The 25,665-nt window shown below is 39.5% G+C and overlaps 2 protein-coding genes and 2 non-coding genes across 7 annotated transcripts in view; 1 reads left to right on the top strand and 3 right to left on the bottom strand.

The window, feature by feature from the left end:
* Positions 1–6,968: 6,968 nt before the first annotated feature.
* Positions 6,969–14,109, bottom strand: RPL3 (ribosomal protein L3). 2 transcript variants are annotated; one of them, XM_058191005.1, is made up of 10 exons: positions 13,989–14,109; positions 12,666–12,858; positions 12,053–12,221; positions 11,208–11,343; positions 10,271–10,457; positions 9,760–9,920; positions 9,074–9,175; positions 8,687–8,782; positions 8,026–8,145; positions 6,969–7,074 (listed from the first exon to the last, which is right to left on the bottom strand). In XM_058191005.1, exons 1-10 carry the CDS (start codon positions 13,989–13,991, stop codon positions 7,030–7,032), a joined length of 1,212 nt encoding a protein of 403 aa, XP_058046988.1. In that variant the 5' UTR covers positions 13,992–14,109; the 3' UTR covers positions 6,969–7,029. The 2 variants fall into 2 exon arrangements, with proteins under 2 accessions (XP_058046988.1, XP_058046989.1); XM_058191006.1 differs by having other exon boundaries at positions 13,884–14,022.
* LOC131202732 (small nucleolar RNA U83B) lies at positions 10,057–10,150 on the bottom strand. The gene has a single exon (XR_009156213.1). It is a non-coding gene; the product is annotated as a small nucleolar RNA U83B (small nucleolar RNA).
* LOC131202733 (small nucleolar RNA U82P) lies at positions 11,344–11,391 on the bottom strand. The gene has a single exon (XR_009156214.1). It is a non-coding gene; the product is annotated as a small nucleolar RNA U82P (small nucleolar RNA).
* A 7,701-nt stretch (positions 14,110–21,810) lies between the features above and the next one.
* SYNGR1 (synaptogyrin 1) overlaps positions 21,811–25,665 on the top strand; it is a 33,975-nt gene continuing 30,120 nt past the window's right edge. Inside the window, exon 1 of one of the 3 annotated variants that reach the window (XR_009156097.1) lies at positions 21,811–22,315. Coding sequence is in view for 2 of the 3 variants with exons in the window: in XM_058191012.1 (XP_058046995.1) it covers positions 22,217–22,315 (99 nt within the window). In the remaining variant the exon portion in view is untranslated. The remainder of the gene's footprint in view (positions 22,316–25,665) is intronic. The other 2 variants (XM_058191012.1, XM_058191013.1) reach the window with 2 other exon arrangements.

Genomic DNA, 25,665 nt, shown 5'->3' with positions numbered 1-25,665 from the left:
AAAAAAGAAAGAAAAAGAAGCAATTTGAAATGTACACTTTCAGGTTCAATTTCCAGCACCAAAATGGCAAAAAGTACAGAACGGAGGCAGGAATAACAAAATGCATTTTAGGAGAATATGAAGTTGAAGCACTGACTCATAGACCTGCAGGATAAAGACTACACCTTCACCCCTACTGGGCATATTAATAAACTACTTTCTCATGTTAAGTATACTTAACGTGCCCCCCCTTGTCAGCCTGATCAAAGGAAGAGGCCCACTTCTGTGTAGAAGTGTCAGGTGGGTCACTTGTGAAGCTAATTGTGTGCATAGAGAATGTCAAAACCCAACCTCCTTCAATGCCTCTGGCAGCTCTGAACATCGCTAACTGTTCCATAACTGCTTTCCAGCTCAATTCTGAAAGTTAACAAATTGGGAACACAAAGTTTCTTAGGAAGATCTATTACTGTAATGTTATTACTGGGGAAATACCATTACAACAGAATTTTAGGGCCAGGATCCCACTCAGCAGAATGATCAGGAAGGCATCCAACACAACAGGATGACAAATACTGCATTTTGAAGTAAATGAAATCATGTACATCAGCTGAAAACGAACAATTTCTATGTCTGTGTTAATTAATATTAAAGCCTAAATTTACCTAGTAGCTCTGCAGGTGAAGCAGACTAGAAAATTTTGCCTGTTTTTTAAAATACTGCACAGAACTCTCAAGAACTATAGAGGAGCCAATCTGTCCGCTTTCATTTTTCTCCATGTTTCATTACTGCGAAGAGAAGAGACTGCTATGCTGTCCCTTCAAGATGGAGGGTAGGGTGGGGATGTGGTCCTTGGACAGATGAGTGAAGAAAAATATGCCAAGAATATGTAATCCCAGCAGGATCACCTCCAGCATGAAGGTCACCCCTGCTAAAGCAAGCCAGCACCTATATTGGTCAACAGCAATGTAGGAGAATGCTGGAGGGAGTTGTTAAAAGGACAAGATCAACTTTGGACACATCAATACATTCTGGAAAATTACACAAGTGATTTAGTCTGTGTCTCCCAGACTTAAAAAAAAACTCTCTAGGCTTATAGCCTGAAATTTTCTTGTGTTCTCTCATTAACCAGGTTTCTAAGATCAGCCTAGGATAGTTAGATGCTGCCTCGTGCTGCAAATGCAACTATTCCCAATCTGGCAACCTCTAGGTCAGTGATTTGGCAATTTTAAGATGTGTGGATTTCAGCATGCTCTCTGGAGAATTATGAGAGAGAGTTGAAGTCCACACATCTTCAAGTTGTCAGGTTTGAAAAAGTCTGCTCCAGATGAACTGGGACGGTATCTTCCACAATTTCAAAGGTCGGGTATAAAAAATTGATACTCTGTCATGTATGAAGCATACTAGGGTGGAGCTGCATCCCTCAACCAACTTTGGAAGGCTATGGTAAGAAAAATGAAGAGACCCTGCTCCCCTCAAGATTTGAGGAAAACTGGCTCCAGAGTGTAAAGGAAAAAAAAAGACAAAGCTCTTGTTTCTGAATAAATACGTAATGTAGGCAAAACCACCAATCATACAATTTGACCTTCAGATGCTATCCTTTTTTCTTACCCAAAAACATTCATACCATAGAAGCATACAGAGAAAAGAATTCTATATAAAGGTAAGGTCTAAAAGTACTGTATATTTTAAAATGTGCCTTCTGTTTCCTTTGTCTAAAATTCTGATCTCAGATACTTCAAAAGAAGTCATTTTTGCTGACAGCCAAGCCTTTTCCAGACTGAGCCCATGGCAAAGGCCAGTCCTGTGACATCACTCAATTGTTACTTGTTGCTTTGGAGATGGTGTCCTAAACACAGGATGCAGCCTTCATTTCTGCAGGAATAGAAAGGCAGAGATATCATTCCATGGATCTGAGCGAACAAAGAGAGACCACCACCTACTGGTCCACTAATTCAGCAACAGTACTGGTGTCTTCAAGGACATCTGTAGGTACACTGCTAAGTCAACTTTCTCAGCCAATTGATCCTGCCAGATGTGCTGGACAACAGTTTCTCTTAAACTAACCAGCTTTGCCTTTGGGATTCTGTGTTGCAAATTCTGCAGAAAAGCTAAGACCAGAAACCCATTGAATGTGCAAGGACAAACTTAATGTGTTCAATGGCAGTTCTTAAGCTGGTTAGTTATGTGTACATTTCAGATATTCGTATGCTTCTGTCAGTTTTCAAGAAAGTGCATTCTACCTTGTGCACTGATTCTGCACTTCATTGGCCTGAAGGCCAACCTTCCCACCCATCCTGTGGTGAGATTGAGACATTGGCCTAGATATACTGTATATTTAATGAACAAATTTCCCTCCTGAGGTGAAAAGAAAGTTTATGATGATGTTTGCTCAATCTAATTTTTGAACTGATGATAGACTGAAGTAAAAATTAACTGCATAACACATTAGGCTATAAAATTATGCTACCACATAAACAGAAGCTTTGACTATAGTGGTTGAGGAGCTGGGCTGGCATAGCGGAGATCCAAGTTCAAGTCCACCATAGTCATGGAAATTCATTGGGTGATTCTGAGCCAGTCACATACTCCCAAGATGTTGATGTGCAGTAAAATGAGAGGAAAGAGTATTATGTATTCCACCTTCAACTTCTGAAGGAAATACAGAATATATATCTAATAAATTACATGGATTCCTGTTATTTGGTATAGTTGGTCAGTTTTTCAGGTGCCAGTTGCTGGGGATGGGGAGACAGTGCAAAGAGGAAGATACCACAATCTGTTTTTTTGACACACACACCCAAGTCAGCTAGCTGCCGAAAGTTAAGATGGAAAGATTGTGCTTATCCTAGCGAACACTTGTTTAAAAAGTTGGTTTATGAACTATAATTGGCTTAAGCATATCAGTGTAGAATTTTTAAAGTTTTAAATATTTAAATACTTAAATTTATTCATGACTTCCACATCAAACTGCTTTGTTCCATTTTCCCAACGCATTAAGCAATTCTAATTCAAAAGCTCCATTAAATTATTGCTTAGGACTGTTATTTACCCCCATTTATCCATAACATTCTGACCGTGCTACTTCCTTACGGTAGCTGAGCAAATGCAAAACTTCCCTCCTGCAAGAATAAAGTATATTGACTAACTTTAAATGATTATGAAACTAAGGTAATGGATGGGAAATACTTTTTAGCATCCACTGTTATTTTGTACAGATTGGAGGTGATGCCTGAATACATAGTAGTGCATTATGGGAATATGCTGCAAATTCATAGTAGTGCTATTTCAAGGACTTTATGAACATGGATGGATGGATGGTCAATATGATCCATCCAGTAGTTTAAGTCAGTAGTTTAAGACATCTTGCTCCAGTGCTTTAAAGATGCCATAGAAATTTTGAAGGGATCAAGATTGGAGTTCAGGCTTCATTGGAAGTTTTCTGCCAGTATGTGGTTCAAAATTATTGATGCCACTGAGTTTTCCATTTACTTCTGCCATATAAAAACAATGTGATGAATGGTCTTTCAGTGATCATCCTATCTCAATTGTAAAATAGTATAACAAATATTTTTATGCACCTCAACTTCTCCTATATCCCTGTAAGCTGAGGATGATAGGACTATTAAGATCTGGTCAATAATTTGCAATGTAACTACTGAAATGAGAGCAAATGCTGTTTTGACATTTATGCATTCACTTGCATATTCAAACAACTTGTTCTTCTGCATCCCTTCTATAGAAAGGGATGTTTATATCACACTTTTCCAGAATCACTGCATCATGCTGGTGGAAATTCCTTTGGTTTATTCATATTTCCCATCCACTGTATATTCCATTATTCCAGCCCTTCAGCATCAGTCTTTCCAATCACAATGAGTACAGTAATAATCATACAGTGGTGAAAGTTTGCAAATTCTTTAGAATTATCCACGATCCTACAGAGTATTGTGACATACTATAATTTGAGCAACATCTAAGTCCTGTAAAAAGAATAATAGATATGAAGATTCTGGTTATATCCAGATTCTGGATATAGTCTCCCATCTATACAGAACATGAGCTAACATTCAGTCTTTGCTGGAAAAATTATCTGACTCTAATTGATGACATTTCCTTTAGCAATATTGACCTTAAACCTGTCCGATAACTGTATTTGTTGATCAATCCTCTATTTTGGCTTGAAGGTATTTTGACTCATTCCTCTTTATAAAACTACTTCACCTTGTTGATATTGTTTTACTAACTTGCATGAACTTCTTGATTCAGACATACCACAAAGATTACTGTAAATTGGTATGAAGTCAGGGCTTTCAATCGCTCTAGGGCATTTATGGATTACTGGATTGCAAATTTGTTTTAGCTTTAACCCACAAGACATCTTGACATCCTACAGTAGAATTTTGCGGGTATTTAGAATTCTTGTTCTCTCAATGATTTATGAGCTGAGGTTGCAAAGCTGCTTCAAACCCCATTAACAGTATTCTCATCATCACGCTTCATGATTGGGATAGGTTTAAATTTCCTCCAATTTGCCAATGCCATAAGGTTTTATTTTAATCTGTCCACAGAACGCTATCATGAAAACCTACTGAACTATTAAAATGGTCATTAGCAAACATGAGACAGGCAGCACTAATGACAAGCATGTTTTTTGCCCTTCCCCTTATTCCTCCCCCTGCCACCCAATTTCATTTTTTTGTTCATTCTTCTTAAAATGTTGACTTTAGAAAATGCAAATATGCCTTGCAGATTCTTTGCTGTTATTCTGAAATACTTGTAACGTTCCCATTTTTTTTAACATTTTTTTATTCTTGGATTTTTGTTGGACCACCATTCCTGGGGAGAATGTGACTGATAATTTTTAGTAATTGTTTTGTATCTCTTCCTAGCCTCACACTGAGCTTTTCTGAGATCCTCGAAGACCCCATTGCCAAATTATTATGCCTGTTAAGGGCAGGTTTGGCACATAAGAGATCTTGTCATGTCACCTCATTGATATGAAACACCTACACCCAACCCACTTAGAGAGCTGCTTATCCAATGGCTTTTTGCTTTTCAAAAGATGTTGATTTATTGAGCTCAGCGAAGACAGAATACAGCATGTTTTATGTTAGTGTTTCCCCGAAAATAAGACCGTCTATGTTTTTTTGAACCCTGAAATAAGTGCTTGGCCTTATTGCCATGCGCTCAAAAGCCCAATTGGGCTTATTATCAGGGGATGTCTTATTTTGGGGAAAACAGGATAGTTCTCATGGCATCAATGAGGCAAGCTCAAATTATCCTACTTTGGACACATTATGCAGACTTAGCTCTCTGGAGAAGATTGTAATGCTGGGAAAGACAGGCATGACCATTATCAAAGCAGAGGAACCCCATTACAGCAGGGATAAATGCACCCTTGAAAGACCTGAAATACTAAGTTAGGGGTATCTATTTAGTTGCTAAAAGTCCTGACTTGATGGCACATAATAAATCCAGATAAATGGTAGTCTGGTTATTTTCTGTAAAATGCATTTTCTACATCTATACCATGCTAGGGATGTGCTGAATGGAAAATGTTTGGTTTAGAAATCCATCAAAAACACGAAGTCAGGTTTTACTGAACTTGAAGAAAATATAGAAAGGTATCCTAGGTATCTAGTATAAAGGAGTCCACCATCTTTTTTCCCAACTGTACTCGCAGCAGCCTCCCTTTTCCTAATGTGCCCGCAGTATTCACCTTCCAAATACAGTCTATTTATTTGTTCATTTGAATCTGGCCTTTATTTTTACAAATAGCTCAAGGCAGCAAACACGTCCAACACACCTTCTTCAGTTTTCCCACAACCATCCAGGGCTGAGTGTGACTGGCCAACTCACCCAGCTGGCTTTCATGACTGACAGGATTTGAACTCAGTTGCCTGCTTTCTAGCCTAGTGCCTTAACCACTTGACCAAACTGGTTCTTCTCAATTGGCCACCTATCTCCTCTCCCAGATCTTCCTAATATTTTTTTTTCCTTTTCCCACCCCAAAACATGTCTGACCATAACATGCATATTTTATTTCAAACATATCCCAATCTACCTGAAACTAGTGATCTCATTGTTTCATTTACTAATTTGTATGTGGAAAATTTCACACATTTCCAGTTGAAGAACTTTTAAGCTGGAAGGGAAAAGCCTCCCTCAACTCAAAGTGCATACATCCATGTTTTATTTGGCAACAATGCAATAATTATTTGTCCTTATTTTATTTTTTATCTTTTCCTGAAATGACATTACTATCCACCCTACAACCTTTGGATTTCCTGGCTATCTCCCTTCAAAGCATCAAGTGCTTTTAGAGATCAAGGCTGCAAAGTGATTTCCAAGTTATCAACTCTGGCTACACATTCATATCAATCTTTATAATTGCTGGTTTGTTTTTAAAACGTAAGGAACCTACCAAGTGCAAAAATAAGTCACTTCAGGTTTTGACATATTTTCAAGGAATCACCAATATTTTGGAAGACAAAATAGAGATCAGCATGCCTCACTCTAATCTGGGCACTACTGAAGCATAACAGGTCACCATGAAAATGTCTTGGTTCAATGAGTCTCAGCTTCTGCAATCACATTAAGAACAAAATATGCCAGAGGGAATGACTTTGCCTCTACTGATTCTTTCTGGAGAACTTTCTTTACAATATCACACATTAAATGTCCGCTTCAAATATCTTCCTTAATGAAATGCAAGAGATTGTTTTAGGTACAAAAGCTCTCAAAATCAATTGCAAACATTTCAACTCTCAAGAGTATAGAAGTCTTTCCTAAACACTGGAAAGCCAAATAAATTTCGATTAATTTAGCTCAATGGCTTCCAGAAATCAGGCATCAACTACTTTATTTTTTCCTTGACAGTACAACTACTTAACATATAGATCAATACTTACTGCTATTAATCAATCTGCTATTAAAGCCTAATCTAACACTGATAAACCGCAACAATTCTATAAGAACAAGGCAAAATAAAGACTTTATTTGTAGTTTTATTATTATGAACTACAGGTGAAAATCACAATTGCCAGTATATTAAGCAGTCTCCTCTTTGGCAATACGGTCTTTCTTGAGTGGTCCCTGAAAAGAGAAAAAAAACCCTCAATTTACATAGTAAATACCAGTAAGGATATTTTAGGTGGGGTTTTTCCTTTTTGGAAAGACACAAAAAATACTCCATTGAACAATTACTGAGAGCATGTTGCCACCTACTGGACACCTGATGTAGTACTGTCTGAAATTTAGTCATGTGGTTAGTGAACTACATCTATGTGTATGTTGGCTTTGGAAATTTTTAAATATGCTAGATGGAGTCCTATAAAAACAACTTCAGCAACTATATTTACATAGCAAGTTTAACACCTGTACACCTCCAATAGTTAAAATACTGGAAGTGTAAATTTATTAAACTTGCCAAGGAAGGCGAAGAGAATAAATTTGCTTTGGGAATTGGACCAAATCAACTCCCATTTAAGATCTCAAACTTGTGCAGGTTCCTCTATATAAATCTGTGTTAGTTTTAGAGGCAAATTCTTAAAAATGTAACTATTTTAATTTTGCACATAGCAGAGAATCTTAATACGAGAATGGAAATGCAAACGGTATGTACAGTTCTCAATTCTTATACTATGAAAACTATAGGAAAAGTTCGAAGAAAAAGTAGCCAACAAATAAGAAAGCAACATTGTCTACCCCATAATGGCTTGCAAATCCAAAAACGGAAAACCTAAATCAAAATAACTGTATAGAGTTTTCAGGTATAGAACCACTTCCTTCCTCTTGTCACGTTATGAACTATCATAAAGCCATATGGGCATCTATTCCAGATAACATTCACTAGAACAACATTATAACTTCCAATTTATATTATATCTTTATCAATGGTAAATTTTGAAGTCCCAACTCTTCTAGGCTGTAAATTTTACATAAGCCTTGATTATTGTCCAGACCCTCAACAGTTACTCTACTTCTCTACACAAAGCAAAAACATTACTTGAGGTAACAAGTTGAAAGAAAGGAAATAACTCTTACCATGAAAGCTTTCTTCTCTTCTGCTGTCTGGAAACGGCCATGGCCAAATTTGGAAGTGGTATCAATAAACTTCAGGACAATCTTCTCCAGGGCCCTACGTTTGGTCTGCACAAGCAAGGACTACACAGGAAAGTGGAAAGGATTAGGAAAAAAAACCTGATTAACAGTTAATTTGGAAATCTTATTAGCCCCTATTCAAAACTTAACCATTAATGTTACAGCAAACCTACAACTTCCACTGTACATATCAGCCCTCTAGATCTTAAGAGCTCTCCAATTTTTGGCTACAAGAATTCCAGAATTCTAGGTAGCATAGCTCCTGGCTATACATTACTGGATATGCAGGAGTCCACATTAGAAAGAGCTGGATTATATGGTACACATGCAAACTGTATAGTAATATTGCTTGATGCTATTTGAGTGCTCCACTCAATCCTAGCGCAAGAGGAATGAATTCAGACATAAAAGAAGTGACCAGCCTAGGAGTGCTTCCATGCTTAAATCGTTTTTTTTTCCTTACAGACATGATTAGAATTAGATTATGTAACTAAGTCAGTTACTGTCTGTCTAGGGAGTGTTTCTGCAGATGGTAAATGCTTGTTGGAAAATCTGACTACTTTCTGGACAAGGAAGCAGAGGAACTTCACTTTGAAACACTCACCTTGCGCAGAGTGAGAACTCTCTTCTTGGTCCCAACAACACATCCTTTCAACATAATGAAATCATTGGTAACTTCACCATAATGGACAAATCCACCCTGTGTGGTAAGGAAGCAATATTTTAAGTTGTTTCCACTATTTAAGCCAGTTTCCCTTATTCCCAGTGAGATTCTACCAAAAACTCAATTACTTTTTTTCAAGGCAAAGAATCCAGAGTAACTAATGAGCAAACAAAAGCTACCAAAACACATTCTGAGGAAAAGGGATAATAAAAACTATTATAGTGCAGATCTAACCATACTGATCACCATTCTGTTCCATTAAACCATGGTTACCCTATCTTTACTATTCAAAGTTTGCTTAATTTCCAACTTTTAAACACAACTCACCAGAGGGTTAATGCTCTTATCAGATTGATCATATTCTGTTGAAGCATTATTTTTGATTAGCTTGCCATCTTTGATCTGGTAACCTTGTCCAATCTTGTAGATCTAAACAATTAAAAATGGCAAAGAAGGTTCACCAATACAGAAATACTTTCTGAAGAACAGTACATACTTATTGTTACCCATCTGGGTAAAAGACTTTACTATTTGTTCCAAGTATTCTGTGTGTCTATCGGCAAATGTGGAGTGAAAACTGCAAACTAAAATGCAGTTGAAAGTTGTGTTATCATTTGTGGACTTTTAATTAACATTCATTGGATTTTTCTGTCAATTGCCATCAACGATTTGACATTTGCCAAACATTTTACACACATACACATAATTACATTTCTTCTACAGCAATTTAAGAATGAATATTTTAGTCCTTTTTGATACCAACAAGTGACACTGCACTGCAACTCTTCAATTAATTTAAGTCAGTTGTCTTATGTCTTTCAAAAGTATAATTCCAAACCCACTCAATATGCTGGTATTCTCCCAAACTAAACAGAAGCTTTAAAAGCAGAAGTAAGAACTCATTCATACTAACTGCAGTAAGTACAGCCAATGCCAAGGGACTGTGGAAATAATGCTTCAACCTGGGTGGGCACCAACTCAAGGCTGCAAAACGTTAAACCACCCCCACTTACCTTTTTATTGATTTCTGTACGGTGATGGTACCCCTTCTGACCAGCACGAGCCACAGAGAAGGCCACACGAGCAGGATGCCATGCACCAATGCAAGCTACTTTCCGTAGGCCCCTATGAGTTTTGCGGGGTAATTTTTTTGTATGCCATCGGCTAGTGACACCTAAGAAGAGCACAGAACTTGTCAACTTACTCTGTTAATTACTAGTTCTTTGAGGAGAAAGTACTACAAATAAAACTAAACTACCCAGGAAGCCTCTGCAGTTATCTTTTACTGACCACCCATCCTTCATTATCATGCTGCTCTCAGAAGGAAGGCAGCATGGAATAAACTCCTCATGGGTCTCAGGCACCGTGCCCAGTGCATATTCCATGTCCTCATCACTGAGCAGTATTTTAGTGCAGATCACTTTGCTCTTGTTACAAGGCAACATAAAGTCAAAAGTTACCCCAGAACCTACATAAGTTTGAAAAACCAGCATCACTATAGGTTTACCTAAAAGCAATTGTTACCTTTATATCCCTTGCCCTTAGTGACTCCAATGACATCTATCATTTCATCCTGGCCAAAGACAGTGGACACAGGCACCTGCTGTTCCAGCTTTCCTCGGGCCCATTCCACCTTCTCAGCTATGGTGCCACCATTCACCTGGATCTCCATCAGGTGAGATTTCTTCTGCCGGAGTGGAAGCATGCGCATCTGATGGACCAACAGAAGCAGTATTATAGTTTGTACAAGATGCTTCATTTTTTATTCACCTGTGAATTTTTCCTTCCATCAGATGTAACATCTTCAATGAAATCATCCAAAAATGAAGAGTGTTTGTTCTCAGAATAGGCCACACTCAAGAAAGTGTGCTAAAAAGCAAAAATAAAAAAGCACCAACTACTTTTCCTTGTCAAAATCAATAAGTGTTTGTTTATAAGCGAGACCCAGATGAATAACAGGCAGAAGAATGAAAACAGATCATGCGAAATACTCAATAAAATGGAAATCCTTCAGGGAAGTCAAATAATATTTTACAATGAAATGTCCAATTGGACAATTTAGTTCATATAGAACACATGGGTGTTTAGTAATATTAGAAGTTAAGCAACTTAAAGGTAAAGGTTCCCCTCGCACATATGTGCTAGTCGTTCCCGACTCTAGGGGGCTCATCTTCATTTCAAAGCCGAAGAGCCAGCGCTGTCCGAAGAGGTCTCCGTGGTCATGTGGCTGGCATGACTAAAAGCCAAAGGCGCACGGAACGCTGTTACCTTCCCACCAAAGGTGGTCCCTATTTTCTACTTGCATTTTTACGTGCTTTCAAACTGCTAGGTTGGCAGAAGCTGGGACAAGTAACGGGCAAGCAGCTTACAATTTAATAGTAGTGATAACAATAGCAATTCCTTGGATAAGACTTCAGTGTCTGTAAATCCATGTGTGGAAGGAAAACAGGTAAGTACTCACCTGAGTGTGGGCAATAACCCTGATGACCTGGCAATACTTCTTCATGCTGTTGAAGTCTTTCTCCAGCTGTTTCTTGCCTTCCTCATCCTGCCACTTCTTGCAGTACTTGGTAAAGGCCTTCTTCTTGGACTTATGCCTTCAAGGAGCAGAGCAGAGGGGGATTGGCACAGTCCTTCATCAGCCCACCCAGGGAGGTGGCTGAGTGGAAGGAACCACCAGGGGGTTGAATAGGCTCATTGCCAGCTTCTAAGGAGTCTTTTCCACTGGCAAGCGGAGCCTGGAGCTCATCAGACAGTGGCTAACCTGCCAATGCTGAGCGGAGCTGCCACAAATGCCAAAGAACATTAATATGTACAAAAATAATATTGTCTTACATTACATGTCAGGTTCACTTTAACATGAACGTCATTACATGTATAAGTGGGAGTTGCACTTCATATGCAAGACTCCAAATGCACTAGTGAAAATAATTTCCTGAATCATCACTCATTTGCCAATTATATCATATGGAAGAAATCAGAATGTCAGAAATTCTTAAACTATACCACCTTGAAATCATTCTGATGATGGAAACTACACTCAGTATACTCGACAATCAGCAATAAACGCCAAAGGCGATTCCTTATGTCCGCCCGTCGAGAAACTCATCATGTGTAGTACAGAAAATGAATGCTTCATGTCTAAATCTCAATAGGAACAGACCCTTCAGTATAGTTTTCGGTGCTATAGTTCCCAGACTCAGATTGTGTAATCCCTGCCAGAAGTATCATACAGCCAAATTGTATCATACAGCCAAATCTTATAACCTTTGTACTTTCCCACATAGGAAAATTCAGTTATCATACCAGTTCTTGTAGAAACGACGCTTGCACTCATCACTGATGTGTTCCGCAAACACAGTCTTGAAGGTGCGAAGGCCACGGGGAGTTTGCACATAGCCAACAATCCCGACGATGACCATAGGCGGGGTTTCCACCACAGTAACTGCTTCCACAACTTCTTTCTTGTTCACCTCTGTGAATCAGATGTTACAGAAGTCATCCTTAAAGCACCAAGTTTTGTTTTCTTCTAATTAATGGAAAATGCAAAAGGTGACACCCAGAAATAATCTAATCTTTCAGTTCTGCATGGTAAATTACTTTTTATTTATAAATTTATAGGCTGCCCATCTTAACTTCAACAGCTTAGTGAAAACTACCATAGGAAACTCAAAGGGATTAAAAGATGTTTTCTTATACCTATACAAAAGTCAAACCATTGCACAATCAGAAAGAAAAGACAGAACATGTCAAGACTTCCCAACTGCAGTCCAACTGGTTAAGCAACTGTAGTCTCCATCAGAAAGATGAATTGTTTTAATGCTACATCTTAATCATATACATCTTAAGCACTAATGGCAAATATCAGTTTCACTCCCACCCACCCCCAGCCAAATTCCCAGAGTAAAGGAATACTTACTGGACCCAACTCTATCAACTTCTCGGACAATGTGGGTCATGCCTGCCTTGTATCCAAGAAATGCAGTGAGATGGATAGGCTGGCTAACATCATCTTTAGGAAAGCTCTTCACTTTTCCTCGATGGCGAGAACTGCGCTTACGTGGCAGGAAGCCCAAAGAGCCATGCCTGGGAGCTGAAAATTTGCGGTGCGACTAGAAAAAAAATGTTTTTCTCATAAGTGTATCTTGAACAAGTTATTTCAAATCATTGACCCCTTTTAAGCAGAAAACAAACCCCCATTGAGTAAGAAAGTAGGTTGTATTCAATTCATTAAAACCCTTCCTCCAAAATAATTTTAAGATTTGAGGCAACATAAGCATTATTAGGCTCCCAGGATGTAACTAACCCGTAAAGAAAGTTTATACATTTTACTTCAAACGACTCACTTCTCCTATCAATTCTTATTAAGTATATGTCTTGAGAAAAAAGCCAAGTTGGCGGTACTGTTTTCCCCTATACCAACTATACCCTTTTAAAATAGCATTTGGGGAATCTGGAAGTTTATTTTTGGTGGACAAGAATTGCACCCACATTCAAACGCTTCTGATAGTCTGCTTTTCTCATCCCTATGAACAGAGCATGTGGATAACTTTAGAAAGAATCATAATCACATTCAAAATTGAGACACACACCCCCCCCCGCCCATGTGCTAAAATTCTATTGAAGGAAAAAGATACAATCCTACAAGGGGTTTCACCTATTTAATCATTCTAAAGGACAGTAACATCTCCTGGGGACCTTATTGGGACTTTGGCCATGCAAATGATACCCCATCACGGCGCAGCAGTTTAAATAATGTTCATACAACTGGAAGAAAACCTTATTCTATAATTACTAATCCCATCCATTAATGGAGAGATTCAGTAAACACAGAATCACCTTATTCCAAAGGCTTTATAAAAGTCCTGAGACTCGCTTTCCACGTGGCCTTGACAAATAAGCTAAGCCCCAATTTGAATAGCTGCTGTTGCATTATTTCCTGAATAACTAGGTCAGGTTCTTCAAATAATCCAGCCAGCCTCCATAAAAGAACGTCTTAATTTAAATCCTCAATTCTGTGCGTTTAAAGGGAGAAAGAAGTAACTATTTCACAGTAGGCCATTTCTTAGAACCTTAACAGGCCCGGGTCTCTCATCTATTGAGGACATACGAACTCCCAAAATACTTATCCGGGTACCTTTAATCAAATATGAGTCAGGAAAACCTGGCTTTTTACACGTGCGAGACACCCTCGAAGCGATGGCAGCAGATTACATATCGCAGGCCCCGCTCGATCACCTACCATTTTCTCTCCGAGCCGACGCAGAAGGGAAGACAAAGGCCGCGCATGCGCTATTTATCTACTTTTCGCGGAGAGGTACGGCGAAACGCCTTTCTGGACTTTTACGCATGCGCCTTTCAAGTCAGCCGAGGGAATTCACGAGGAGGGTACAAGGAAGTGATGCCATTGCTGGTGGGGCGGGACTACGGCTGCTGATAGAGCTTCAATAAAGCAGAAAACGGGCTTGCATAGCGAAGGACCGATTAGGGATGTAATTCGTATTAACGCGGACGTGGAATTGCTTGTGAATGAACGTACCTTCGGAATGAAGCTCTTCGAAAATTATGTCTTGGTCTTAATCGTGCTCTGGGAGGGGCTGGTGGCAGTAGTGGCCCTCCAAGAGAGTTCCAGTTTCTCATGTGGTTCCTTGGGAAAATGTCTACTCCTGATCTAGTTCCAAGATCCAACCCAAACTTGTAACCTCAGACTTATTTGGAAGGCCCTCTTTGACGGCCTTCTACGTTACCAGCATTTTAGTATTCAAAGATATACAACTTCTGGCCTTGCTTTCATTAAGCTAAGAGTCTACAACTCTGTAAACTTAAACAATTTTTAAAATCTAAATATCTAAGCTTTATAAACTGCTGAGGCGCACTCACCAAAATCTGTGTGAAGCATGCTTTTTAAAAACAAAATGTCAGTTTTATAGCAGGATGTTCCATAGAGATATAGAATATGTAATGGATAGGAATGTAGGAAGTTAGCACCCAGCCCCCGCCTAGAAGAATGAAATATTTTAGAAAATATTAAAAAGGCAGGATATAGTTCCCTGGATGAGAAATGGAGAAACATGTTCTTAAGGACAAAGCAGCTCCCTGCCTCCCCCCCACCTTTGTCAATGGGACCATCATCTGCAACACAATAGGACCCATCTAGCAACAGAAACTCACCACATGGCACTTGGGAAAATTACATCAGACAGCAAGGCTAGCTAAGACCCCCACCCCCTGGGAGTCTGACAACCAATCCTGTGCCCCAGGAAGTTCAAAGCTCAGAGAAAGCATAAAGCCAGGGCGCGCTCAGCATTTCGCCCTTTTTCTGTTCAGGAACTCAAGCCATGTGATCCTGACCACCATTAAACCATCTTTCCAAGCAGTCTTCATGTTTCCAGTGTCTTTATCTCCACTTGGAACTGAACCCAGATGGATATTTCTTCCAACAGGAAAACTACATGGATTGTATGTGGTCTGTAATATGTTAAAAAAAGAATATCAATGAAAATTAGCATCAACTTCTCTTGGTAACTTCCATAACTAAATAGCAAACGAGGTCAAGTTTATTTAAGGCAGTTCCATATGTACACACACTCACATACACAGTGGGACATGATGAATGTAATTTATCATATCATTTTTTAAGCTAGTAAATTTTTAAAATTTGGAAACAATCCAAGATTTCCTGAAGAACTAGGCACAAATATTCACGGGGAACAAGACAGGAAAATGAAGATACCGTTGAGGTGAAAAAGGGTGAATGAGGAAAACTGAGGGATCACAACTTTCTGATTATGTTTACCTGTCCCACTAGGTCTGGCAAAAGAGGAATGCTCCTGGTTCTTATGCTGACCTGTGATTATTGGGTCTGTTTTTACCTCAGCTGATGTTTCTAGATGTGGGGTTTTTTTCTCCCTGTTTTGTATGATTTTATAGTTTCTTTTACATTAATAGTTTCCCAGGAACATGACTTTGAGATGGGTAACCACATAAATTGAAATAACAAATTTATTAAAAAATCAAAATTAAATACTTCCTGTCAATATTCTGTCCAACTATCACATAACCTAGAGTTCATTTTAACTTCCTACTAGAATAAAGTTTTAAAGTCCCCATTGTTCCTTGTATCTTCTTAATTCTCAAATTCCTAGCCACCTATATCTTCCCCCTTTACAGAGGTGAAGAAAAACCACGCATCTGAATTGTGTTCAACTTATTTTTAAGACTGATGTCATAAAATGCCTGGAATTCAACCTGGCAAGCCTACTTCAGTATGCCCATATTTGGCTCTCATTCTGATGTAATAGCTTGTTGGTGAGATATCTAGTTACGTAGAAGGAATCTTAAAACAGATGCAAAGGGAAGGGAAGACATTTGTGCTGGAGTAAGTGTGGCCTTACATATCAGGTGCCCAATTTAACAACATGTTGGGCAATAAAGGATGTGCAGTTTACCAGCCATTGGGAAAGCAAATTATGACTCAGAGAGCAGAACAGACCTTACGGCTTCCCCAAACCCAGCTCTTGGTACTTTGTTTCTTGATATATTCTTTTTTTGTAAAACTGTACAAGATGCTGCTGCATCCTCTGGCCACAATAGGGAGGCTGATCTTCTACTGGATCGCTGTCCATGTGACTGGGATTGTCATTCTGTGTCACTTCAGCCAAAAGATGTCAAGCACAGTGCGTTGCATTCTGCTTAGGAAGTTCTGGAAAGATGTGCTAGCCCCAACAGTCCGGATCTTGTGGTGTTTCCAGGCAATAATAAAGAACTTATGCTTTTATTGGGCCGATACTTTTCAATATTATGCTGCCAAATGGACTTTAGGACTGCTGTTTGTACTTCTGAACCAAAGAATGTTGCCAGGTGCTTCATCTACAGAACGACAACTTTACCACTCTGTGCACAATTGTCCCAAAGAAAACAGCGAATTTTATCAGATAATGCTACGACCAGTCATGAAACAAATTGTGACCTCTCTCTTCCTGGGATTCTTGGATGGAGTTCAGGAAGCTGCCTGCTTGTCAATAGGAATATTGAAATATGCACTGACCCAACTTTTTAACTACATCAAGCCCATTCAGCATTCAGCCCACAACGAGGACATTTTAGGTGATATTACCTGTGTCCTTCCACATATCCATGTTCCCTTGTGCGCCCGTTTTAAGGGCCCTGCTACTTCTATTCTTAAAGACATACCCCAGCACTTTTACGTGCTAAAATTTGTTGTGGCCACGGAGCACATAGTCAGTGGACCAGGCAAGTACGGTTTAGATACCACCAATATTCCTCTGCATGAAAGGTTCCAGAACAACAGAATGAAGAATGGGTTTTCTTCAGTGCAAAAAACAGGTACAACCGTGAAGCGAATGAAGGTGGCTTGCATGGTCTTCATTGCACTCTATCTTTCCATGTTCTCCAGTGTTATAAAGATTATCAGATAAAAGAAGTCAAGGTTATTATATGCTGACATTTTTTAACACCATTGCCTTGGCATTTGCACTGTGATGTTCCCAGTTATATGGGGATATATGCATGCTATTAGCACACAACTGCAAAAATCCCTCATGTATTTTGCTAATATAGCGTGGTAGGAACAAATAACTATACTTCAGATTTTTCTATGTAAAATTTTCAAGAGGGATCTGAAGGCAAAAGTGGTGCTTTAAGAATTAATCTTCTAGATGTTTTCCATTCTTGGCATATTAACATGGAGTAATTTAATTTTTCAATAAGAATTATCTACATGCAAAACTAGTTCACAATACACAAATGAATATGTAAGGGTGGGTTTTTTTTGTTTCAGTTTGCTGTATTGTTCGAACTGTTTGAATTGCTTGATAGTTTTTATAGTGTGATGTATTGGCTGGCATGAAGTATGAACCTTGTGTTGTGTGGATTGCTAAGCAAATCATAGTTTACTGGCCATACAAAAATAGATCTTGACAGGATTCATAAACTGTGCTAGCCTATAACATAGCTTATATGCAGCTTTTCCACCCTCCAAATCCCCACTGACAATTCATATTTTTTTGTAAGGTTACTTACAAATGTGATTAAAATTCTAACTGGGTATTTACCCTGTTTTAAGTTTAGAGGAGTGCAAGAAAGAATGGGGGGGAATCAAGTTTAGAATGAAGCAATCAGCAACAGGGTATCATCCTACATTATAAAATAAATTTGTTACAAAATCATTTATTTATTTATTTTATTTATTTTGTCATAATATATGTAGGTATCATACAAAAAGATTATATAATATATAAACACATATATGAGTAAATATAAGGAGGTATAAGCATATATGTATATAGGAAGAAGAAAAGAAAAACAATAGGACAGGAACGGTAGGCACGTTTGTGCGCTTATGCACACCCCTTATGGTCCTCTTAGGAATGGGGTGAGGTCAATAGTAGAGAGGTTTTGGTTAAAGCTTTTAGGATTATGGGAAGAGACCACAGAGTCAGGTAAAGTATTCCATATCATCACATTTTCCTTATAATAAAATCCAGTGTACAAAACTGATGTGGCATCTATTAGCAGTATCCCTAATTGTTATTTAGTATAAAGGTCACTCATTGATTTAAACAGATTTTTTTTCTATAAGTCATTTCATATTATTCTGGCTAAGAAGATCGGTGTAAACTTGAACAGGTATTGAGAAGAGAATTAGTGATAAAGTAATTAAAGACTATTAGGATTTTCACAACCATTTTTTTCCCAGCCTAAGTTCACAATTCCACTACTCAACATTCTTATAGTGCATTTATATATTTTGTAGTATAATACTACAAGTTGGCTGGAAATTCAGGAAGATGTGCAATTCATTTGGAGGGTACTAAACTGAGGAACATTGCTTTATAATGAACACAATTTTGATATCTGTTGCTGTACATGGCAAAGTTTCAGAATGCTATTTTCATTAATACTCACATACGGTGTAATATATTCTTATTTGCCGTATGCAGGCCAGCAACCTTTTTGGGTCAGAATGTACAGCATGGATTTAGCAAAATGTACATATTGCATAATATTGGTTCGGTTCTGCAACCCAACAAGAAAAACACAGACTTCAGAGGATAATTAGAACTGCAGAAAAAATAATTGCTACCAACCTGCCTTCCATTGAGGACCTGTATACTGCACGAATCAAGAAGAGGGCCGTGAAAATATTTGCAGATCCCTCGCATCCTGGACATAAACTGTTTCAACTCCTACCCTCAAAACAACGCTATAGAGCACTGCACACCAGAACAACTAGACACAAGAACAGTTTTTTCCCGAAGTCCATCACTCTGCTAAACAAATAATTCCCTCAACACTGTCAGACTATTTACTGAATCTGCACTACTATTAATCGTTTCATAGTTCCCATCACCAATCTCTTTCCACTTATGACTGTATGACTATAACTTGTTGCTGGCAATCCTTATGATTTATATTGATATACTGACCATCAATTGTGTTGTAAATGTTGTACCTTGATGAACGTATCTTTTCTTTTATGTACACTGAGAGCATATGCACCAAGACAAATTCCTTGTGTGTCCAATCACACTTGGCCAATAAAAAAAAATAAAAACATTCTAAAGTCCCAGTAGCGTTTTAGAGATTTAACATGTTATGAACCCAATCTACTGGTACTTTCTGAACAAACAGCGAGGAACTAAATTATGGCTTTTCAATATGAGTGATATCAGACTATTTTCTGGAGACTTACAAAATGATTTATGTGAACAGGTTTTCCTATATAAGAATAGAATAGAATAGAATAGAATTTTTTATTGGCCAAGTGTGATTGGACACACAAGGAATTTGTCTTGGTGCATATGCTCTCAGTAAATAAATAAATGGGCATTATTTCAAAAAAGAATACATTGATCCACAATTGCTAATTTCTATTGTGTAAGCCTAACAACATAGTCCTGAATGTCCCGATTCTGTAATTAAATGTTAAATTCACAGCACATGCCTACATTGGAAAAAATCTTAATTAACTCCTTATTTACCTCTTTGTATTAATAAGACTTGGATCAATGCCTCCATTTGTTAAATAGGAAAATATTTCAGAGTATGGCTCAGCCTTACAGCATGGCTGACATTGGAGGACATATCAAGAATAAGTGCGCCACTTTCTATTGCCTCAGATAAAGGTTTTCCTGGTACGGATGTGATTAAAAGCAATTATAATGAAAAATAAAGGGGCAAAGCATGCACAAATTAACAGTCCTGTTTGACAGGCAGCAACCTTTCCCCCTTATAAATATCTATAACTATAGAATACATTTAACAGAGTTCATAATCAAATAAAACTATGCTTAAAAAGCTAATCATGGTTTAGGTTGTTCTATATGTGCATTAATTTTTGGAATGAGGTTAGAGTGATGGACTGTTCCTTGCAACTTTCTAACACTGCTATTGCTTTGTAAACTAAACAGTGACTGGATGACAAATCAGACTTTTGTTTAGTTTTGGCAACTTGGCAAGTTTTGCAACTTTCTCAGCAATTTTATCTGGAAAAATTATCTGGTTTTTAATGAAAAATCATCTAGATAATGTGCTATTCCAAAGTCATCAGGACTTTGATGACCTAAAGGTGTACCAGGCATTTATTTGCATTTTCATGGCTGTTCCCAACAATCCTGATGAATATCTTCAGTGTGAGTAAACAGGACACATATTGTCATCCGCAATAACTTATCTTTTCCTTTCCCCTAATACTTAAGATTTTCCAGAAATGAGATTATTTTATAAAACAAGAGCATGCACAAAAATGTTTTTTTTTCTGATTGTTCCAGAGCTATTGAAATTTCAGGTATCAAAAGAATTTTAGCTAATATAAATTCTCATTATTTTAAAGATTCTAGAAGATTGGAAAGAGACTGTTTATCTCTAATTGTAAAAGATAAACTCATTTCAGTTTAATGCAGCATGACCAATTGGCTAACTGGTTTTTCAGGGCCATTCTAATTCCTCAGCAAATAATTGCTGAACTGAATGATGAAAACAAAATTATGCAAAACACTGCTGAGCCAAGTTCAGCCTGTTCTGCTATTACGTATAGTTACAAATTGGCCAGTCTCTACCATCACTAATGTTGAAAATGAACAAATATATTCAGAGGCAGTATGTTTCTAGAAATGATTTTATTAGTTTTAATACCATTATTTTAAGTTTGGTAAAAGGTATCTGCTATTTTCCTGACAACTGCTTAGTCTTAGTGAGTGCTAAGAATTCTGCAAGTAGCAAGAGTTAAAAATCTCTTTTAACGCTGCAATTTTTGGGACTTATCACATAATAAGCCCCGCTGAATTCTGCAGGAATTATTTTGGATCTCATTATCAGGTAAAGAGCTGACAGAAATGAAGAGGCAATTCTTCCCAAAATTCTCACAGTAAATATAATCTACAACTGGATATCCCCAAAGGTGCTTTTTCAAAAGGCAACTGGCCTTTCTTTGTTTTTCCTTCAAGATGTTTAGCTTCTCATCCAAGAAACTCCTTCAGTTCTGAATTGAAGAAGTTTCTTGGATGAGAAGAGAAACATCTTCCAAGGAAAAATAAAGAAAGCACAGTTGCCTTTTGAAAAAGCACCTTTGGAACAACCATGACCTGGTCCATAGGCTACAACTGGATACCTTTCTTAGGAATATCTAAAGTGACACAAAAGGCATCCTGTCAACTTCTCCCAAGCTCTCCCACTATATATATTAACCCAGGAGGTCTCTACGTCTTATGTCTTCTGTATCTTGTTTTGGTAAGATAAAAGAAGAGCGCCTGTTTACGAAGACCAGCGCAGCAGACCTATTCCCCGTCTATCCAGGAAAAAACGGCCGCTGCGTACACTGGGTTACGTAAACTATGTAGTGTTTCGGAGGACTGCAGTTCGTTCCTAAAATAGGGTCTCCCGGATCCGAAACCGCCTCGTTTAAAGAAAGACCGCATTCCCTGGAAAAGCCTTCACGGCCGAGGGAAGCGGAGCTCCGCAGCGCCCTTCCCACCCTTCCCCTCCCGCCCTCCAAGTTGCTAGGATGGAGGGTGGACGTAAGCGCCTGCCGTCACTAGGACTCGCGGCCGCCCCTCGACTGCTGCGGATCGGGAGCGCGCCCGGCTGCTTTTGGCAACCCTGTGCCGCCTGTAGGTTGCTTTCCCGCCCCGGCCTTAGTTGTCGCCCGCGAGTTTCTCTGCGTTCAGCACGGCAAGCGAGGCCGGGAGCAAGAAGCGAGGGCGGGGCCGTCAGGCAGAACTCACTCCCAACCAGAACCTCCCGACATCGCACGCGGCTTTGCCGTCCCCTCCGCAGACACCGCTGCCTCTTTCTGCGGGCTGCGGTCTCGGGTGCTGGACGGCGCAGCCTGGTTCCTTCTGCCCTCTCCGTGAGCATCCATCCCCGGTGCGGTAAAGTTGGCTCGCCGAGGGAAATAAGCTCAGAGAGAAAGGCAGCTCGGCAGGTCTTGCCAGCGGGCTGCTTCCGAGGATGGAACCGGCCGCGTATGGAGCTGGCAAAGCCGGAGGCGCCTTTGACCCCCAGACCTTCATCCGGCAACCCCACACGATCCTCCGGATAGTTTCTTGGGTAAGGAGGCGCTCCTGGAGGCCGTCAGGTTATGAAGGAAGGCCGAGCTTTCCGGATCGATGGGGCTTATTAAGCCCAGCGCGTTCAAAGCCACCTGCACGCTTAGAAATTCTCCTCCAAAATGTGGCGTAGATGGCTCGTTTGCGAAGAGCCGGGCTGGGCGCAAATGTAAGCAAACCTGACCTTAAGGTTTTAAAGAGGGAGCCGCTCGAGCAGGAGCTATTGACACTTGGGCTTTTTTTGAAGCCGTGTCCTTTTTCATGTGGGCGGCGCGAAGCACGTTATGGGGGCGATTAAGGATGCCCGGTGGGGCTGGCATGGATTGCAAAGGCCACGGCCGGGCTCGATCGCCTTCCTCTTGAAGAGCCTGCAGGGCAAACAGGAGAGCTGGGCTTTGGGCGAGCGGCAGAATTAGACGGCACTTGATGACCTTTAAGATGGCAGGGAGGCGGGATCGCTTTCCAGCTCGGCCGCTGCCTCTTCTGCTTTCGGTCGGTTCTGCGATGCAGCCCCTACTTAGCAAGGGTTGTTTTGGCTGGGTCCTATGTATGTAAACGGATACTATGTGTTTATGCAGCAAGTGGTAAGGAGGATGAAAAATAGCACAAGGATTCGGTCTCCCTCTTTCTTCCCATCGCCTAGAAATGGGTCTTAATGATTTTGTATGTGGGAAAGAAAATGGCAAAACTTTTATTTCTTTTGAATGTTGGGATCTGTCCTTTGCCTTTCTCAAAAACTTTTTTAAAGAGGTGATTTAACTGGTTTTCCCCACCCTTCATGTGGACACCACTATTAATTTTGATCAAAATAAGGAAAACAGAGAAGTTTTAAATAAGAAAGAGATAGCTGTCTTATGAACAAAGAAAGTTGGGGAGGGAATTAAGAGAATAATGGCGAATTTTATGTCCTCTATGAACGCCATCCTCAATGTTTTAGTTTCCTGTTGTCTTTTTCAAAATTTGCAGAGAGGATTGGGATAAGGAACTGAGGAGGGGGAATATATGAGGGGTGAAAATGTGTGTAACTCTCTAAATCCTCAGTTCCCTTAGCTTCAATTTAAATATTCATCTATCTATCTATCTATCTATCTATCTATCTATCTATCTATCTATCTATCTATCTATCTATCTATCTATCTATCTATCTATCTATCTATCACAATTTTTATGTAAGAGCCTGCAAATGTAATGGGGAAAGTGATGGAGATATAGCCAGTCAGTCTAAGGAGAAGAATTCCTTCCTGTATGTGTTTTCCCCCGCTTTTGGAACAGCTGAATCAGGGGGAGGTCATTCTATCTTGTGACACTTTGCCATGGCTACTGTGCACCTATAGTGTTTGCAAGAAGGTCATTTAGATTAGGAGAGCAAACTGCAAACAGAAATCTAGAGAGAGCTTTTGTCTCCTGTGATTGTCACAAGGAGAGAAAAGGAGGACACAGTGACAAGGAAGAAATTACAGAAATGGAATGGCTTCCTCCCCCTCCCCCAACTGATCAAGGAAGGCAGACTGAGCTGAGGTTGACACAGATATAGCTTAGGGCCTGGAAAACCGAGAGACGACTTATCTCCAATTGTTTCTGCCTATTCAATATGTTCCACCACAGTGGATGTGCTCCAGGTCTCCTCCATTAAACATTGTCACATTGTGGGATCTAGGAAGCATGATTTGTCTGTTGCAGCCTTCACCCTCTGGAACAGCAACATCTCCCCCCACCCCAAGAGAGGAAGGTCTTCTCTCCTAAAATCCAGAAAGCTATAGAAACCTGGCTTTGGTCTCAGGTGAAGGGTTGATGTTTTTCATTGTTTAATGACCCTTGTTTTGTTTTGTAGATTTTGTTAGCATTCTGTTGATTTAATGTATTTCCTTTTTTAATGTTTTGTGTTTTGTTTTGTTTTGTATGCCACCCAGTCTACTGGGGTTGGGCAGCCAATGAATATAAATAAATAAACAAACAAATTTTAAGCATAACCTTTTACTTGTCATCCATTCAGATCTTCAGGAGGACTATGTGTGTTTCCCATCTAATCCATTCTTTATGGGAGTTTTCCCATGTTTCCTATAAATAACAAGGACTGGGGCATCTACAAAACCTCTCTTCCGCTATTAATTATGAGCCATAGCTTAAGACTGCAGCAGCGAAAAAGGCCAGTGCAGTCTTGGTCTGCATTAATGTTAGCATTGCATCTACATCACAGGAGACAGTAGTTGCTGTCCTCTGCAGTGAGTAGATTGCACTTGGAGTGTTGTGTTCAGTTCTGGGTACTACATTTTAAAAGGCTCACGGGGGAAGCTGGAGTAAGCTCAGAGAACTGAGGGGTGTTTAAGCTCCAAGTAAGACGACTACGGGAGAAATGACAATGTTCTACAACAGGGGTGTCAAACTCAAGGCCCGGGGGCCAGATCCAGCTTGCAGGGTGCTTAGATCTGGCCTGTGGGGCCACCCTGGGAAAATCAAAGGACTGGCCTGTGATGCATCTGCCAGTGAAAATAGGCTCCTGATCTCTGCAGGCAGCCCTCCTGAGCTCCATTTTCTCTGGCAGAGGGTTGCAGGAAGCCGTCGCAGCTGGAAATGGAGCTCAAGAGCCCATTTTCGCTGGCAGAGCGCTCAGGCCTCCGCAGGCACCTCCAACAAAGTGACGTCAAGCTGGCCATGCCCACCATGGCCCCCCAAGGTCAAACACAACCGTGATGTGGCCCTCAATGAAACCCCTGTTCTACAATATCTAAAAGCTTGTCATAATACAAGAATGAGTCTATATTAAATACCACATCAAGGAGCAATAATTGGATATTTAAAGAAAAACAGTTCATGCTGAACATTATATGGAATTTATGATTTGCCCTAATCAGTACTAAAGTCTTCTTTGGGGAAATGTTTTCAAACATTTGCCCCTAATTCCTTCTCTGTCTATGGGATTAGACTAGATCAGGGGTCTCCAACCTTGGCAACTTTAAGACTTGTGGACTTCAACTGGCTTAGATTTTAAATTTAGAGGGGTTTTAAATTGATTTTAATATTTATATTTTATATTCATATTTCTATTTTTAATAATTCGGGCGCTATAATAAGTTTTTTAAGGATTATTTTAATTTGTATATTGATGTTTTATATGCCTGTGAACCGCCCTGAGTCCTTTGGGAGATAGGGCGGTATATAAATTCGAATAATAAATAAATAAAATAAATAAACTCCCAGAGTTCCTCAGCCAGCAAAGCTGGCTGAGGAACTCTGGGAGTTGAGGTCCACAAGTCTTAAAAGTTGCCAAGGTTGGAGACCCCTGGACTAGAGGACCTATAAGTACTTCCCACCTCATGCATTCAATGAAGGTATTTTTTTTAAATACTTATT

The sequence above is a fragment of the Ahaetulla prasina genome, chromosome 7 (genome assembly GCF_028640845.1).
Source record: "Ahaetulla prasina isolate Xishuangbanna chromosome 7, ASM2864084v1, whole genome shotgun sequence".
Classification (NCBI taxonomy): domain Eukaryota; kingdom Metazoa; phylum Chordata; class Lepidosauria; order Squamata; family Colubridae; genus Ahaetulla; species Ahaetulla prasina.
Note: the sequence above shows the minus strand (reverse complement) of the source record. Positions and strands in the feature narration are given on the sequence as shown.